We start from the raw sequence: 20,138 nt of genomic DNA, 5'->3' as shown, positions 1-20,138 counted from the left end.
CGCCAAATGTCAAATGTTAAGATACTGACATCAAGCTGGTAGTCGGAGACTTGAGCGCTTCAACATTTTTTACTGCTTAAAAATTAACTGAACCAGATATTTAATTCTCACATTTAATTATCAGACATATTATTTTAACTACAATAATTGCATCTGGTTATTTTTTTTAATACGTGAAATATCAAAATTAAAATTTTGTTTATTGAGTTTATAATAAGTACTTAGCATGTGTAAATTCAAGAAATATTATTAATAGATACATAATTATTTTATTGAAACATTTTTTGAACGAATAACCAACATTTGAGTGATTGGCGTAAAACATTATAAACTATGTATTTTTGAGAAGCGTTGTTAGCCGTGTAGCATCATTTTTGTTTGCTTGACTTACAGGTAACCCTAGACACGTGCCATTAGGCCAACCTCACAGTTAAATAAATACCCTGAACGTCGGTTAGAATGATGTTCAGAACACGTGTATAATGGGATTTATTTCGGGTGCATACACCGAATCAAGTTGTTTACTCCGTATAGGGAAATTTATTGTTATATTTACGGTAAATTGATTTCTCATTCTTGATATTGAAAATTAATACGGATCAATATTTATATAACAATTCAATGGTGAAAAAATGGTCTTTCAGGTATAATATAAACTTTGATTGAAGTAAAACATGAAAAATAACCGAATCAAAGCGAGATCATACATTTTTTATTATTTAAATTAAATTCGTAGCATTTTGTTGCTGTCTCGACCTTGGATTGTAAATTATTCAATTCAATAGTAAATATTTTTTTTTGGGATCTAGTTTTGGTTTTTTTATGAGATGTGTGTATGTGTGTGTGTCAAATATTGACTCTTGAATTGAATAATGTTACAATATCAAAAAGTTGTATAAAAAATCTATAATTATTTTTTTAATATTGTGATTGTTCCTTAGAACATAATAAGTGGTAACTCAATATGTATATAAAACCATAAAGGAGATTTTATAATACAGTTGAAAGATTATCAAAATTGAAGCAGTTGGCAGAGATGTGACAAAGCAGTTTTTATTACTTTTAATGAAAATTGATTTCGAATTGTTTATGCTTCAAAATATTTAATATTACACAAACAGAAATTTACCTTTATTAGATTTCTAGATTGTTAGAATTAAATATTTGGATTTTATTTCATAATCTTGAAGACATTTTTGAATATCTAAATAAATACAAACCAACATTGGGAAGAAATTATTTTGTACAACTTTTTATGATATGATAAATTTTAGTTTGTTTGGATTTTAATCTACAATTTTGATATTTCTAATAGCTATAACAACAATAGAAATCTTGAAAATAATTTAATAAATTTAATAGTATGGAAAATAACCATGAAATTTTCAGTTGGCAAATTCGATAGGTAGGTACAATACTTACGTACTATCTTGTAACTGAAATCAATATATAGTAAAAGTTTGTATCGTAAGTAACGCCACATCTCTTCTGACTACTTCAATTCTGAATGTGATAACACGTTTTAAACAAACCTTCGATACTGTAAGCAGTGACTATCAAAAATATTTATAACACTAAAAAATTACAACTTGTCATTGCTTTCATCCAAGGTCGACAGTATCAACATGGCGTACAATACGACTATAATTAAATTCGAATAGGGTCCCTAAGTTCACTGCAGTCAGTACGCCGTGGCGGCTCCTCCGTGATGATGGTGATGCACCAGATGATGATGGTGATTTGCAAAGTGATGGTGATTGAGGGGATGCGGCGCCGGCGAGTGGTCCTGAGACGGAGGCGTCTGCAAACCGCCAGCCGACGCCGATTGGCAGACATACCACTCTGAGAGGTTCGTCGTAGCCATCTGATGATGGTGATTCATCGGATGGTTCAGGTGATGGTGGTGATTCGTCTGCAGGTGGCCCGGCTGCGTGTGCAAATGGTCCATCAGGTGATTGTTGATCAAACCCCCGCCAATGTTCGGATTGAACGGAGGTCCTATTTTATTATCTGTGTTGAAGTACTTGTTGTTGAGGTTCTCCAACTTGGCCGTTATTGAATGGCCGTGGTCTATCGTGGGTACTGTTCCGACGGCTGTCGTAGCAGCTGGATTTTGCTGTTGTTGTTGCTGCTGCTGCTGTTGCTGCTGCTGTTGTTTCGGAGGCATTTGGTTGTGGTTTGGTGTGTGTATGGGACTCGCTGGCCCGTTCGTGATGCTGATGCTCTCCGAGGAGTTGGAATCATCGCCGTCGCTGTCGTAACCGTGGGTCGATCGGTCGTCTCCGTGTCCTGGACCGTGCACCTTCATGTGCTTCCTTAGACTTGAGGGGTGGGTGTACGATTTGTCGCAGCCGGAGACTCGACAGTTGTACGGTTTATCTGAAGTGTGTACGTGTGAGTGTTTCTTCCGGTCTGAAGAGTTGGCGAAACGACGGTCGCAGCCTTCGTACTCGCATTTGAATGGTTTCTCTCCTGAAAATAAAAAAAAAATTGGTTAAAATTTTGAAAAAATGTCGAAACGTCAGTCAATTCTGGTTACTGCTAATCAAGATTGCGCAGTAAAAAAATTATTGTATGTACTTTTGGGGACAATGTATCCAGCTAAATAAATTGTAAACATTTTTCATACATATTAAATGAATTTTCAACATTTTAATGTTTATAAACTCAAATACTGTGACTAACTGTGTCATAGAAATAGTAAGCCTTTACGGCTATCTTCTTTTCGTCTATAAGGAACCGTTGAAATGGAAAGGACTATGGTAAAATTTTATTTCACACGAAAGTAGACAGCTTATTATATTTATGGCACCTTAAAGATATCCATGTGTTAATAATAAATAGTTTTTCTACTTATTTTGACTAAGCATGTTTAGATATTCTGTAGTATAAAGTGGTATAAGAAAGTATTTTTCAAACTTTCCGATTTTTCTTTGGGTATCAATTTTATGATGGAAAAACAAACACCTCTCTTTTGTAACATAAAATGTTTCATACGGGGAAAGTCATAGAAAATGTGCTTTATTTTTGTGTATTTATTTATATATACTGTACATTTTTAAAAAAGAAATGAGAAAACCGTAAATGGAAAAGCGTGTGTCAATCACAGGGCAACGTTGGTTCGCTGTCTCGGACAGCGGACAGCTTGTTTTTTATGCTAACTTTTAATCTTAACATTTGCGGTTTAGATGTTCGTTTTGCTCTTAAAAACAACGTCAACTTTAAGGTTTTCGTTCTGGATGTTCAAAAATAATTCTGCAGGAATAATCTGCAATGTTGATACACATGTAGTTGCAATCTGACATATTTCAATTCGAAACTATACATTGTATGTATATGTATGTATAATATATGCATTGTATAAAAAACATATTAATTTCATTGATAATAAAAAATAGTATCGTTTAAAATGATTTATTTCCCTACAGTGGAAAATATTTATATCATAAAAGAAATATGACGAAGCAACATTGGGTTTCATATTTGTACGTACGTTGATGTCTTTTTTGTATATAAAAAAATAATTTATACGGGCTTATAACAAATTTTCGCACAGCATTTTCATTTTTATAGCAATGAAGATATTTTTTTTATAAATATATGGAATAAATTTCGATTAAAATTTAATTAAGATGTGTTAGCTATCAAGCTTTTCAAAGTTGAGGTATTCTTTCAGATTCACTAAAGTACAATGGTACAAGTAAAATTTATTTAGTAGGCAACAATTGAGTGCAGTTCATGTAAAAAAAGTTTGAGAAACATTGTTCTCATATGAAACTTTCATCGGGTAATCCTTTAGCATCGCTTACACATCACAAATGTCTCGCAGGATTACGGCGCACCGAAACGTTTTTGTCAATGTTATCGGGATTCGGAGGATATAATCCTCGTTGCACGGAAAGGACTCTAAATTATCATAACAAATAAGTCTCTTGTCAAAACGTCCGTGGCTGAGCGAATACGCGAACGGGGATCAGGATCCTCACAAAGGGCCGAAAATTCTCACAAAGGATCTAAACGAGGTGTTGTCTCTCTACTCGCCAATTCTGACTACGCTCACGATTTTCCCATTCAAAAAAAAATCGGTAGGTACGTTAAAATTGAACGATCACGAAACGCAACTTTAATATATTATGCCTGTACATTTTTTAGACGTGCAAAAATTAATTTCACTAATATTTTCCACTATTCGGCGAAGCGAACTGAAAGAAATGATACATTCGGAATGGTGCACTATCTTGTGACTACAAAAAAGTAAGAAGTTTAACTTTTATTGTTATTATTATGATTTATGACAAGCATATACAAAGATCAATGGCATTGAAGCTCATAGCGATTATAATATTTTATTCGATCGATTTCATTTTTATTTAATTAAAGTACTATATTTGAGAAAATTTATTCCATAAAAGTATATTATAATAAAATATTATATAAAAACTACATAAGCTCGGCACAAATTGTGAAAAAATAATAGATAAATACATCAATAAAATGTTGCGTTTGTAAACGTTTTAATAGACTTTCTGTTTATATTTTGAAATTCAATTTGTATTATTTTTTGAAAGTGCGTGTGGGCATACATACTATAATATAATACATTCGTGCAGCCCCTATCCTATAGCTCTAGGGCAAGATTACGTGTTCATTGCACAATCCCGAAGGCAGGTCGGTTAAGTCAGATATATGACTTTATTTAAACATTTTTTTAACATAAGCTCATTTCATAAATAAGCTTAAAAGTTTGAGCTTTTATTGTTGTAAGCTTAGGTATATATTTATGCTAACAGCCAACACTGTCGTTCTAGAGCTGGTAATGGATATTGAATTGCCACCGAAACGACACCGGCCAACGAAAACAACCCATTCGAAATGTGAACACACACGCATCCGTTTCCTTATTTTACTATACAAATTAACGCCCGACGCGTATTATTGTGAAAATATTAAATTTTAATTTGATTTGGGAGAATGAAAAAGTTGTTTTCGACACGTGAATATCGATTAGAGAGAGTGCAGAATCACTTTTGCCCACATGACAATGATCGGTAACAACCATAAACCATATTTCGAATGGTCACAATAGAAATCGAGGGCCATTGAAGACGTCTGGTCACAATGGACAGATCCTTGAGGAATTGGCCAGGTAATAAATAACACGGGAATAACAACCGAGAAGAGGGAAAAAAACAACAACGCACTCCCGCATTGTCCGTTGAATGCTCTCGAACAAGTCTCTACCAAATGGTTTTTATAGAAAATATTCTTTTCGTAACTGTTTGGTTTTTTTTTTCAGAATATATATGTATATCTATTTCTTCACAAATGGCAGATTTCTAAATATGTATTCAATTGCGAGCGTATTCAAATTACTTCCTAACAATGGAGCACCTTTAGAAGTCAGCAATGTTTTAAGATATTTTCAGAATTTCTTTTTCTTTCTATTTCTGACAGGTATTTATAGGTATATTTATTGTCACACCCACAACATAAAAACCATCCAAACCTGTTAAATATTTATAGATAATTCTTAGGAAATATGTAGCTTCAATATTATCAATTTTTCAATATTTATAATATACATACATATGTCCACATAAAATCAGTTTTAATTACACCCTTCTATGAGATTTTTTTATAATTTACATTACCCACTCGTACAATTGTATGCAACAATACATTTGTTTAACTTCATATTACACAATAGTAAATATAGATCTCAATAGCGTTTCATTATTTTTGCCTTTCATTGTGTGGCCCTTTTTCGATTTTTTTTCAAATGCGGAAATATACAATACTTAAACCAAATACATCAAAATAAGAAAGAACTAATTGTCTTCTACACAATATTGACATTTTTTCCAAAGAATGACAACATTTCATGAAATAGGAAATTGCATATGCATAGACAAATCATTTTTTGTGATAGTTTTTGTAAGTTTTTGGACATTTTTTACGGATATAATTATGTACATACATATGTATGTGTATCATAAATATGTACATTTATTATTAGGTACTATTCCTGAATTAAATTTACGTTAAATCAATACAACATCAATCATATTGAGCCTTTTTGGAAAACATTAATAAATAATATAGGAAATTTTCCAGGATTAAAACAAACATCACTCAGGACCAACAATAAATCTTTGCCCGGGCGAAAGAAAAAAAAGCGGTTCTCAATTTACGACTCGACAATAAATCATTCCGTAAAGACAATATGGGGAGCTGAACAATATAATATCTCAAATGACCTTAGAAGCGAGCCTTCAGTGACGAATGAGGTGAAAAAGAGAATACACATCGTAAATAGACAAACGAAGAGCAATAGATTTTCGCTGGTTGTAAATTTGGACATTTTCAAAAGGTCCTTTCAAATTGATGAAAAATGAAAAGGTGAGATTATTAGTACGGAGAAAGTGCGCGCTTCCGATTTATGGATTTTGTGAACTGAATTATTTGCGGGGGTGTATTTACTACAGTTATTTTTACGGCCAAAAGGAAAGGACAGGACATTCGGGAACATTCCAAAAGTGATTAGTATGAACGTGTGACGTATGACAGACCGGTATGGTCGAGGTCCGGGCGTTCGCGTTCAAAGCTCGTAAATTCACGAGGAGCAAAGGCAGAACGTGGTTATAGTTGGACACGGTTATAAATTAACTGTTATAAATTGGTATGGGATTACAGACCGGCCAAGTATACACGGTTGTCGGATGCAGTGCAGTATTATAACCACCTTCAACGGTAGCCACATCGGTATACACTAAAATATCGTATTACATGAAAAACATCAACTTGCAGGATCACTCCCGGATTTTTCGATATGGGGGATTTTGACGACTTTATATGTTAAAAGGAAACAATTGTATACACATTGTGGAGTTGTAAAATTTCCAATATGATTTTAATGAGTTTTTTAGTATGGATTCGAGAAACTAAGGTATGAGAATATATATAGATAAGTTCGGAATAAGAAAAGGAATACATGGATGAGAAATATTGTTAAATGTGAGGATGAAGTCAGTTCTCAATAGTATGAAATATAGAAGGTAGTAGCTTCGAATTGACGTTAGATATTTGAACTACGAAAAATGTTTGGAATGCGATATTTTAGTACATGAAAGTTGTGCAAGGTAAGCTACATGCATACTGGACCGACGAAATCGCAACGTATGACCTATCGCTTCTTTTCAATATGTATTAAATATAGTTTTAGAAGTTTTGTACAGTAAGTAGTGCAGTATTTCACTTTGAATATGTAAAAAATAGATACATAATTAAGTAATAATTTTACTTGGGGAAGACGCTGTAAATGTGGCTATTAAAGAGAACTCGTTTCACAGACTGTATGTATGTACATGTACTGAAAAACAGGGTTCAATGTTTGCAAAGATGATTCATTATTTTAAATTAATTTGCTGCTGGACAATTATTGACTTGTATTTGCTATGATAATTATTATATTATTACAGGTATTTGCAAAATATGCATCCTTATACATATGTAAGTTTATTTCAGCGCATCCATAATAAGTTTTCTGAGAAAATTACACACATACATACATGCATAATGCCATTTAATATTTGGGTTAGAATTTCCGTGTCCGTTTTCAAATATCGAGTTCACAATGACCTGTCGTAAAAGAAGGCACGGTGAATGACTATGGATCTACGATTTAATGAAGCGCGTCCAACCGATCAGTTTGAACAACCAAAATTTAATTAACCGTGACTAAACGGTTTGTCGAGAACCAATACATGTGTACGTTTGGCTATACACATATGTATATCTCATGCACAATAAATTCACAATTTAAATCCTTTTATACAGCCTTTAAAAATATTCAAATGAGCCATCTATTCGATGCTATCAAACGCTTCGTAATTCTAGTTTGTATTAAATCATATTTTTATTATTATTATTAATGCGTGCGAAATTAAAATATTATTATATTTGCATAGAAATTAGCAATGATCACTTTGTACGGCAATGTACGTTTGATCATACTCGATAGATGACATTTGAATGGGTGACTGTTTAAATCGCAAATGTTCACACGTCAAACAAATTAATGATTTCGCTGCTGTGTGTGTGAAAATTTTACACTCAATTTACAAATATGAATGATTGATATCTATTGAACGTGCTTATGATATGAATTAGTTAAAAAAAAAACATGAAAAATACTTTCTAATAATCGATAGCGGTCAAACAATTATAATTTTATGTAGAAAATTAATATCAATAGCCTTGCATTGTTGTAAAATAATATTAATGTAATAATAATAATAGAGAGAGAGAGAGAGAGAGAGAGAGACAGACGAAACAGAAGAATGGAGATCCAACAAAATGACCAGTCATTGTGCTTATAAAAAAAGTACATGTGGCCAATAAAGAAATCGAACGGGCATAGACGTTAGGCCAAAACAACAACAAACAAAAACAAATTAAATTTTATATGCACATTAATATTGAATAGTTCGAATATCTTCTTATGTTCGAACACGTATACACTTACACGAGTGTAGGTATCTATTATTATAATTACTTATATGCATGTCCATACATCGATTGAATAAGTCAAATGTCCGTAGTTAATAATGCGCCCTGACCGATGGTTAATTATATCAGTCGTTAATGGACACACGTTGGCCCGATTTCGCATACCTTATAGAGCCTTCTCGTTATACGTAATTGAAACATGTTCGTGAGCTATATCCTTATACGCCAGATGGTGCAAATTAAAAAGTAACAATTAATTAAGGTAACGGTGCAGCGGCAATTGCGGGGTTAAATGACAGTACATTGACGGCGAGCCGAGCGCTTTGTGTCAAAATTGAATAGTCATTTCGCTATTGGTCATTTGGAAATCGTCCGATCGATATAATTGTAATACTTATTTACACACATAATGGTAGATAGAATCAATGGAAGACTACATACATACATTTATAGTTGGTGTGGAGGACGTATTGTCAGCCCAATTTCAAAATCGCAAAATTATTTTTTTCTTTATCATCATCATTATCATTTACAGTCATTCGCCATTCACTGCTGGGTGAAGGCCTCTCCAATATCTGGTTTTGGGCACCTCTCATCCATCTCATCCCATACATTTTTCTAATGTCATTCGCCCATCTAACCTGTGGCCTTCCTTGCACTCGGGTACCATTCGAGCACTTATTTCGTCCATCTATCGATGGTTTACCAAGCTACGTATCCCACCCATTTATATCTCAAGTAAAAATATATATCGTTCTTAGTTCTATTTTAAATTCTTGAAACGAAAACATTTAAATAGCGCTTTTTGATTGCTGTTCTTTCATTAAACTTCAATGGAAAAGAAAAGAGCATTATCAACCGTTCAAAATCATTCGTCAAATAAAGTTTGAAGGCATCACAATTTCCCATGTAGGTGATTTGAATCACAAATTTGCAAATTTGATGCATTTCTATTGAAAAAAAAAGCTATTGACTGATTTTAAATTTAATTAATTAAAAATTTCCCAGCTATTGACTGATTTTAAAAAGGAATGTAAGCTAAATAAGGGTAAAAATTACTGCCTTAAAAATGCATTATTTTAAAAGTCAGGTTAAAAATAATACATGACAAATTTAATATAATAATAATGAATATGGAGTTATTTTAACTCGTTAGAACAATGATAGATTCTACGATTGTTAATGGTAGATTCTTCGTTCGAATTTTCAGTCGTAGAGATTTATATCGTAGTTAACAATTTTACTACACCGAATTGCTTAACTTTGGTTAGGCCATCTCTACGATAGACAAATCGCTTCGTCTGTAGGCGCCATTAGTCTTGAAGACTATCAACATATCGCTAGAAGACTATCGCTAAGCAATATACGAAACGTATATAACAAAAATAAAACAAAACCTCCAAAATTTGATTTACTGTGGTTCAAAAAGTTCATAGACTTCTATTTTAGAGTAGGTATGAGCTTAGACTACGTTCTATAATAATTTAAACACATCTTTTTAACTTAGATACACTTTTTCCAATAATCTTCGATAATAAATGGATGTGCATATTATATCTATATAATTAATAAAGGGATTCGAGAGGTTTGTCAGTTTTAGTAAGTGGTCGAGAGGCGCCTGTGGGGGGCGGATTCCCCATTCCTCGGGCCCCGCCCTCCGTCGTTGCCACCGTTGCGCTAATTGGGGTCTGGAGCCCCAAAAACACCCCGAGGGCACAATAACCCAGGGTGCGGTGGTCCGACATCAACACCTACAACCAATAATTACCGAAACCCCGCTCATAATTCATGGCTAATTTAATTACTCTCATATTTTTGTTCCTATGAATAATATTACAATATAAACACACCTACGTACAACGGACCAAACCAAACGTTTTCAACCTGTGATGATTTCGCTCGCGGGAATTAATATTGCATTTAAATTCAACTCGAAATGAGTCACTGCGAAAATATAACGAGACAACCATATTGGCAAATTTGTCTGTCCCTCGTTTGGGATGCGAATGTGGATATATACATATATGCAAGCCCACTAAATAATAACTTCATTGTTGTCAAAATCAGTTTATTTTATTTTTTTATACAATTTCCTTTCTCAGGGCTTTTATATAGAATAAAATATGAGCGCACGAATACATTAATTTAATTCCGCACATATTTATTGTATCAACGAATGCGTTCCTTTGAGCTTTAGCTTTAAGTTTTGGCTTCGAACTTTTTGATATTAAAACTAAATATACAAAATCATTATTAAAATAGTCAAAGTTTTATCTTCAGCTATTGCACTGTCATTATTTTTTTCATTGAGTTTTAAGTACAACGATGTTCATTGTCTATGAAAATTGGGATCAAAACAATGCATTTGAAATGCAACCTTTCGTAACAAAGTAAAGGATTTAGAATCCTAATCTCATTCCTATACAAAGAACACAATTCTCTCATTCCGTTCCTCTTTTTTTTCACCGATTTTTTTTATCGGTTGTATCTATTGTGATGTTCGCGCTTTTGTAACTGAAACGATTAAAACGCATCCGTAACGAAAAACGTAAAGTAATTCATAAGAAAATGTGTAGCTTTCTGTAACAAAAAAATGCGTAAATCATTTAGACACATTTCTGAACATCGAAACGGGCGATTTTGAATAATTGAGTTATTTTCTTAGAAATACATCAAAATTTAAATATATCGAACACACCTGTACAAGCGAGCGTTATTTATAGCAATATTTTTATTAGAATCGAGAAAGAACGTCGCAGACGCTTTAAAAGCTTTAAATTTGTCATGAAAGTAATGTACGAAGCCCAATTTGTCATCCTCGAACATTATATTCACAGAGTGTTCATAAAATATTTCACAGCACATCAATTACAATTTTAACAGAATACAAGTTCTTTCATATTCGTATTAATAAATTAATTTTAATTCATACTAAGGTCAACTCAGCAACCACACTAATGCTGCATAGCCATGCAAAAGTGCTATTAATAAATTTTAATAAATGAGAAAATATCCACACGTTCCTTATAGAACAGGAATTAATTGGCAATTAAGATTATTTAAGTCTAAGTATTTCTTTCTCTTAATCTAAAATCGTTGGTCGTCTTTACCGAGTCGATTTTTTTTAAGCAGCCTGTGTTCGTATACGTCGTGCGCGATCTTCCCTTTTTTGACGCTTTTTTTTATTTTATTAGAGGTCCGACCCGGAGAGGTGTCATAATCGAGCGCGCATGAAATATTCCGTGAGGTCACACCGAATAATTCATGAAAGGAAAAGAAATTCGAAATGTGTTGCCATGACAACCGTGTATAAAATATAAACATCCGGCGGCACGCGCACGGGCGCAAGAGCGACGAAAGTTGCGGCGAAACTCGCCCTTATGCCCACTTAGTACAAGGACCATTGTCGAGAAGTATGTTAGCTGCGAAGAGGCTATCATCGGTCGCGGCGATTAAATCAGTGATACCAAAATAATCATTCAATTTATAATAAAATATACCTATGCGTCTGAAGAATGATTTGCCTATCCACTTTTACGTTTGTTGTATAATATAATATACTAGTGTTTTTACCCGGCTTCGCTCGGTATTTGTAATATAAACAGCTTAAACAAGGCAAAACAATCTAATAGTAAACACTCATTTGTTTTTTTATTAAATTGATTTGAATCGAAATATATATATATATATATATATATATATTATATATATTAGATGTAATACAACAGACTCCAAAAAATATTCACTGATTCAGATCCAATGAGTAACACTATACATAATAGCAGCATAACTCAGTGGTTATTGTGTGATGTTTTCAACTGAGTGGTCACGGATTCATTCCCTGGCTGGTCAGACCGTAAAAAATACACTAAAAAATAAACCAACAGCGTGGACTAGTGGTTAGCATATATGTTTTCGAACATAGTGGTCACAAGTTCGAGTTCCACTGGTTGCTGCTGGTCAGACCTCGGATATATGACTCCAAGTCGATCGTTTCCTATCAAGAGTTTGGCAATTTATCTGATTTCATCGAAACGATTCCACCAAATTGGTAACCAGTCCTATCTCCAACAAAAATTTGAGTTTATCCGTAGATGTCCCTATGATAGTTTGTAAAAATTGAATATCGATGTTTCTAATTAGCCAGGATATTTGGGTGTACTTGTTAGGCATTCCTGGTATATACATATGTATAAAAATAAAATAAAATATCAAAAGCTGTAATTCTAGTAACTTTTCCGTGATGTTCCGATTGGAGATTTTTTTATTTACTTTGTGCATTACTTTTAATTGTAATTGTTGACTTTGCGCATTATTTCAATTCTAAAGTCCGTAATCTTACAATCATGTAATGTCATCGTTTACAGTCACTCGCCATCCACTGCTGGATGAAGGCCCCTCCAACACGCTTCCATTTTTTCTAATTTCATTCTCCTTTGACCCTTTTACATTCTCATTCTAGCACTTCTTTTGTCCACCTTTCACCGCCCATTACCATTTCGATGTCAAATATCAATAAATAAAGATGCCTCTTTCACTATAACTAATTACTATACAAATTCTTGTTTTTCTCAAAATCAACAAGGTTTCGTCTTCTTATGGATTTTTTATGAAATGTCAAATATTTTATTTCTTTGAATAATAATTTATTTCCAATATGAATAGGAATACAAAATAATTCGATGGATATGATAAATATTCAACGAAATAATTTTTTTAATTGACCGTCAAATTCCAATAAGTAAAATGGTATGTACGTAAGACATAAATTCTGTCAACAGTTTTTTTTATATAAGAATTCCTGGTAAAACAAAAATAAAAATTATATTATTCGAACTGTGATGAAACTTCCAAAGGGTACTAACACCAAAATCAAACTTCAAATGGATAAAATATATTTTTCGACTGCTAAATTTATTATACGTTTGAAAGTCTGCGATACCTCGAGAAAGATTCCGAATTTCGTTCGATATTACAACACGCGGACGTCCATTACCAGTCGACGCGTCAAAATAAAAAGGTGACATCTCGCGTGAGCGCCCTCACTCGATTTTAATCCTTCCGTTCTTGTGCGCAAAGGTCACTTTCGCCGTCGCGAATCCAGCGTGACCTTGCGCGACATAAATAACAATGTGAGATTTCAATTTTCCGCATTCACATTCATCGTCGGAAAAGCTATCGCGCTCTCTGTCGCACCCGCGTCAATTCACATATCACTGTCCCGCTCTCGCACCGAAAGCTTCGACTACGTTGCGTACGGTCAGATGCCAACAACTGGCGAGCTGCGTACATATTATATGTTCTTATCACTATCATAATGTTTGATCGAAACCGGTTGAACGTGAGCGTATTTCATTGATATGTACATGTATAATATATGTACGTTCAATACGCGTGCAATTGAAGCGGCTATTTCAAATATATGAAATTAACATTGTCCATTATCATTCATATCTACCTTTTTTATAATTTAGAAACATTTCATCATAAAGAAAGTAATCGCGAAGTAAAAATAACATGCATGTTATTTTTACTTCGCGATTCGCATGCATGTTATCCTATATTTTTTACAATATATTTATTAAAATTGCGAATTTTTATATTCTTTCCATAAATTGTCTAGCTTTAATTTTATGTTGACGTTTTCATAAAATCTATTTCATTTTCACTAAAAAGAAATCTTTCGATTCAGTAATTATTTTCTGTGGTTTCTAATAAGTTTTTTTTTTATAAAAGTAATCAAAAACGTGAATACATTTCAATTTTATAAGGGAACAATGTAAACGTAATAAAAAAGCAATTTAAAAATTTTTTTGCACATTAAAAAAGGTTTCTGTATATTAAAACAAATTTTTGTGCATTTCTAAATGACGGATACAGATTGCATTAGAAACTTTGCTTTGATCATGGAAAAAAATATTTGCTACTTAAAAAGCGGATGAAATGTGTATTAAAACGACAGATGAACTGTATCGGTAATGTCGCGAATAACAAAATACGAACCGACAACGACCAATGCTTTTCTCTACTGGTTTTCTTATTTTTTACTCTTCGGCTTGCGACCTTTGACACCTACGACCTTGGCTTCGACTCGACATCATCATTCATATTCAAACAAAAGTAAACACTTTCGACAGTTGACAGTTGTCAATAGCGGAAGACTGTAACGTTGCTACTTTTTGTATCTATTCTAATGCTAAAATCTATTTTTTCGAATGATCGTTTCAAAATTTTGAATGGTCACTTTACAATGCCAAAATATTTCATTCATAACATAAGAGATTGTTCAATGCACTGAAAAAAAATGCAAATTTTAATGCACAAACATTTTTTTTAAGATACAAAGTATTTTTATCAATGTAGATACAAAGTATTTTTCTCAGTACAGTTAAATTGCACCCATTTTATAATATGTAGGTATTGAATTTTTGTTGAATAACTGGATATTTAAAATTCAAGTTTAATATGAACAATATCCGATGTAAAAATATTTCAACTACGACAAAATGAATTTTACTGATTTAATTGAATCTTAATATATTGTACTAAAATCACGAAATACAATTTATAACGGTCTGTTTACAACTTCTGGTTCGGTGGATCTGGGAAGAAGTGGTTTCCCAAGCGGTTACATATTTCATTTTCGGTTCTGGCCCAGACACAAATTTATGTACCTCACCTACTAAAGTCTCCACGTACCAGCCTACATACATATATATGTATGTATGTATGTATGTGGATACGAACGTACGTTCGTATCTCCATGTTTATATCTTTCATACTTGAATTGTCGGTTTAACGCGGCGCAACCGAAGTCCACAGCATCAATTTCACCCGCTTTACAATCGTCGAAACAAAAACTTTTGGAAGTTTTCCCTCGTCACGAGCCGTCATATGCTCTGATGAGGGGTCCATGTGACCTCTTGAAACGTCAAATCATCTTGATTAAACCAACACGAACAAATCATAATTTTCATATCACACACACACACACAAAAAGTGAAAACGAAACAACAGCACTGCACTATTTTTTCACGTCTGTTTAAACCGAATCTACTTATTTTGCATAATTGTTGATGCGACGTGTTATACGAGCTTAGGCATGTAAAATGCACGATTCCTTCGCTTAGCATGAGTTTGTTATTTTATTTTGGGGAGAGGTCGCAAGTTCACGAGACTCTAAACGACTTTTGGTTCAAAGCGTACCTGTTAGCGGCCACGAGACAATGCGAAGGTCGTGTGCATCAAATAAAAGACTTTTTCAAAGATAAATCTAAATATAAAGATTTATCTTAAAAATAACGACTTTATATGAAAGTATCAAAAATAGTTGGTAGTAAATTTTAACTTCTTCATCCGAGACCAAATACAGTATCTTTCAGATATCCTCAATTTTTATGTGTGCGCCTGAATCTATAAATCAGTATAGGAATGCGATGGGCACGTTCCGAGAAGAGGTATTCCAAAAACCCGACTACGAAAAAAAATGTATACGAAACTCAGAGAATTTCAAAAATGGATGAAACTAAAAAAAAATTACATATATACACACGTTCGTATGTTTCGAGTTAACATGGGACCGAATAATGTTTTAATATTCCGAGGTCAGAAATGATATAAGGCCTGTCCGGGTGAATTTGTAATGTCTTCACCTGGCTACAAATAACAAAAAGAAAAGTAAAAATAAAATAAAAACGAATTCGAGGCTCGTCCCTGTGACGCCACGCGATAAAATAACGTGTAATAAACGTAAATAATGCGAAGTGCATAAATCTACATGTCTGAATTTTTATGAATGAAAATGAGAACTGTTTAGCCTCACTGGATCAAAGGCGAATTCGTAATAATCGAGTGCGTAGCAAATTTACAGCATCATACATGATTGCATAATTAAAAAAAATTAAGTAAAAAGTACTCTTGACCTAGAATTTCATATATAAAAGTGAAATATACATATATCTTTTTAATTTATTGTTTGTCTTCGACCGAACTCGTGTCTAATTTGTTATAGTGTTTGGCTTTTTTTTCAAACATTCTCGTGCGTCATTTCTTGTCAGACGAGCAGAGATCCCCAAACGCTCGAGGCGTGGAAACCTATGGATCTGCGCGGTGGGATTTTCAACCTTCGACCCGAACATAACGGTACTAAAATACACTTCAACATACATAATTAACGAAAACGATAACATTAACTAAAATCAACACAATGCGGATCGAGAACTGATAAATATTTAACAATAACAACCGCATCTAATTTTATATCCTTGGGATGTATCAAATTCTGTCAAATCCTAATATTTTATTGTGTTTTTATGTATACATGTAAAAAGCATACTTTATTCATTTATGTATTATACATAAATTTCTATCATATGTGCCCTTACAGCTTTCCCCAAGGCTACACCTTTGATCACATTTTTGTACATAAGTACTAAACATTACGACAAAATTATTATTATACAATACAACAGCGTCATCTATGAAAAAACTGGTAAAATCAACAAATTCGATATGCAATGAATTTGCGAGAAACGGAAGAGGGAGGATATTATATATGTACACATTATATTTTCTTACAAACAACAATCGAATATCTTAAGCGTTCACTTGACTTCAGAGATGCACATTCTCTTAATTAAAGAAACTTACGATGTCAGCGTCTTTTTCCATTTGAATTGATGTAAGATGAGCTCTTGTTGTAAGATCATCATCATTCACAATCATTCGTCATCAGCTGCTGGATGAAAGCTTCTCCAATATGTTTCCATTTGTCTCTGCTGTTTTGAGCAACTCTCATCCATCTGATTTGCACATTTTTTTCTGATTTCATCCACCCTTCTCCCCTGTGGCCTTCCTTGTACCCTTTGACATTCTTTCGGGTACTATTCGAGCACTTCTTTCGTCCAACTATCGTTCTTTCGTGACCCGCCCATTGCCATTTCAATGTATTTACTCTCGTTATTACATCAGCCACCTTTGTCATAGTTCTAACCCATGTATTCCGTTTTCTCTCTCTTCTCGTTATGCCAAGCACAGTGTTCCATACATATATGTACTTTAAATTAATATGTATAATAAATAGGATTAGAATGCATTTAATTGAATATATTAAAATATTGAACACACCTGAAGGAGATGCCAGGTTCAATCTAAAGGTAAGAATGCGAATGGCATCCTAAACGCGCACATTAATGTCCGATGCAAAGTTTACCTTTTCGTTCAACATCATGTGCTATATATTTTTTTTATTTCTAAATTCATTCCAGCTAATAGGTTTAAAATGCATTAAATCAAAATTTATTTGAACGATGGTTTTTTTTACGGAATTTATGTATAATATATTAATAATAAATAAAAAAAACCATTTTGAAAAAAAAATTCAATAAGTTATTTAAAATAAATACGAGAACCAATGGTTGAATATATGTATGTATGATAGAATAGTGGGTGTGTCGCAAATGATTCTAAGGGTAGGGGTGATACAATGTCATTGGTCAATGAGATCAAATCTAATTGTACGTATTTAGATTTGACCCGTTGACTATCGCTCATAATATTACATTACATATTTTGTATAAATTAATCCAACGTGACTGTAACTTAAATCGTATGAACTTATCGCTTTGATCGATAAATAACACGCACTAAAAGGGTAATATAAAAATAAATTTCAATTAATAACTGTAATAACCGACATGCAATCTTAGAAGTTATTATAAATTTATGCAAAGTACTGGATATAAAAAGTCCCATTACATGCACGTTGTACATTGTATCCCCTTACTTCAGTATATATTGTAGTATTTCTACACTATTAGAATAATTGAAAAATTATTCTCAGTAAAATAATACTCGACTATCAAGAAGACAGTCTTAAAAAAAATTATCACATATTACAAGTATATCTAAAAATTAGATTTTTATCAAGTACATTTTTAAGTGCCAAATTTTGCACCGACAGGCGCTTAGTTTTGTCTCAACGGTGCGGGCACTTAAATATATTATGAAATAATTCGATGACATACTAAATTGGATCTGAAGCTTGTTTTTATTATGATAAGCGACGCACGTTTCAGTCATGTCGTTGGCTTCAGCATTTTGATACAACGATACTGGTGAATTATCGTTCGCTATTGCAATATCGGTCGATATGTTCGTGTTCTAACGTACGCTGCTGCCGTTGCCCACGAATCGATAAATCTACCGAAGCCAGAGTAGGTAATGCGCGCGTCCATATTTATTTATTTATTTGTATGCGAAAGTGGCGTTCGATTATATAAAATATATCACGCGAACGAAATAAAAGGTCACACAAGTTGTCTCCGAGCCGGCGTGTGTCGTAAATCGGCATGGACCCTGTCCAGATCGTCGCAAGTCGATACGCTCAGATCAGCTGACCGGATAACCGAGAGTAGCCTCGCAAGCCGGACGAACGCGTCTCTAATCTTTTTCCGGTCGGAAAGCGAGAAATTGGGAAAGGAAAATTGGGAAAATCATTCACAATACAAGTTGTGTCCGATTAGCAAAAAAACTCAAATTGATCCAAACAAATTTTTGAATGGAAATTCTCCCCATATACTCATTTGTTTTGCTTATGCATGGTCCATTATCAAGTATTGAACATATGGAGTAAGAAAACCTACAAAATTTCACCCCTAATGGGGTGACGCTCTTCATACGCCTATTTGAGGAGCAACCCTATTCAGTAGTTTTCAAACTGAGTAGCCTCTGTTCGCTGGTTATGGATCGTCAAAATGATGTCTTTTTTAATTCATTATTTAATTAAAAATACTTCGCAAAGGTGTCATAGCCGATGAACTCAAGGGGTTTGCTAATTTAAAAAGTTATAATACAAAAAATACAAATATCAAAAAAGATAAACAAAAATCGAAAAATTCTAAAATGGAGGAAAATAAAATAAAAAACAAACAATTAAAAATGAAAAGAATAAACTGAAATATCAAATTTGTTTAAAAAAAAAAGGATTAGGTTACTAGAAGTTACTAATTCAATCATTAATCTTTTAAATAGAGCTGTGGAGTCAGTTCAAAATTTACTGACTCCGATTCCCGACTCCAAACTATGACTCCAACTTGAACCATTTAAGTAAAATTGACTTTTTTTGCCAACGTATAAAATTTTTAGTAATAAAAATAGTAACAATTTTCATAAATAGAGCTGTGGAGTCAGTTCAAAATTTACCGACTCCAACTCCCGACTCCAAACTATGACTCCAACTTGAACGATTTTAGTAAAATTGACTTTCTTGCCAAGGTATAAAATGTTTAGTAATAAAAATAGTAGCAATTTTCAAAATATAAAAAAATGAAAGTAATTAAAAAAAATCACTAACAATTTACACGTATTTAATTACCAATAAACCAATTTATTGAATTATTGGTAATTAAATAATTATAAATAAAAATTTAGCAAATTCATGATTTTTATAAGAATTATTAAATTTAAATTCATTAGTGGACTTACTTCAATAAAATTGGAAACTAGTTGACACATACCGTAAAACTATTAAAGAAATTTTTAAATAAAAGATTGATTTTTTTTATCTCCGACATCACTTGAAATACTCCAAAGTCTTGCTTTTAAATCAATTTTATATGTTAACTTATTTG

General features: G+C 33.0%; 1 protein-coding gene across 1 annotated transcript in view; it reads right to left on the bottom strand.

The window, feature by feature from the left end:
• Positions 1–800: 800 nt before the first annotated feature.
• Positions 801–20,138, bottom strand: part of opa (Zic family member odd paired) — a 30,436-nt gene continuing 11,098 nt past the window's right edge. Inside the window, exon 3 of the mRNA XM_077438016.1 lies at positions 801–2,472. Coding sequence (XP_077294142.1) covers positions 1,682–2,472 — 791 coding nt within the window. The 3' untranslated portion in view covers positions 801–1,681. The remainder of the gene's footprint in view (positions 2,473–20,138) is intronic.

Source organism: Arctopsyche grandis, chromosome 9 (assembly GCF_051622035.1).
Source record: "Arctopsyche grandis isolate Sample6627 chromosome 9, ASM5162203v2, whole genome shotgun sequence".
Taxonomy (NCBI): domain Eukaryota; kingdom Metazoa; phylum Arthropoda; class Insecta; order Trichoptera; family Hydropsychidae; genus Arctopsyche; species Arctopsyche grandis.
The sequence above is the reverse complement of the archived record's forward strand: the minus strand, read 5'-3'. Positions and strand labels throughout refer to the sequence as shown.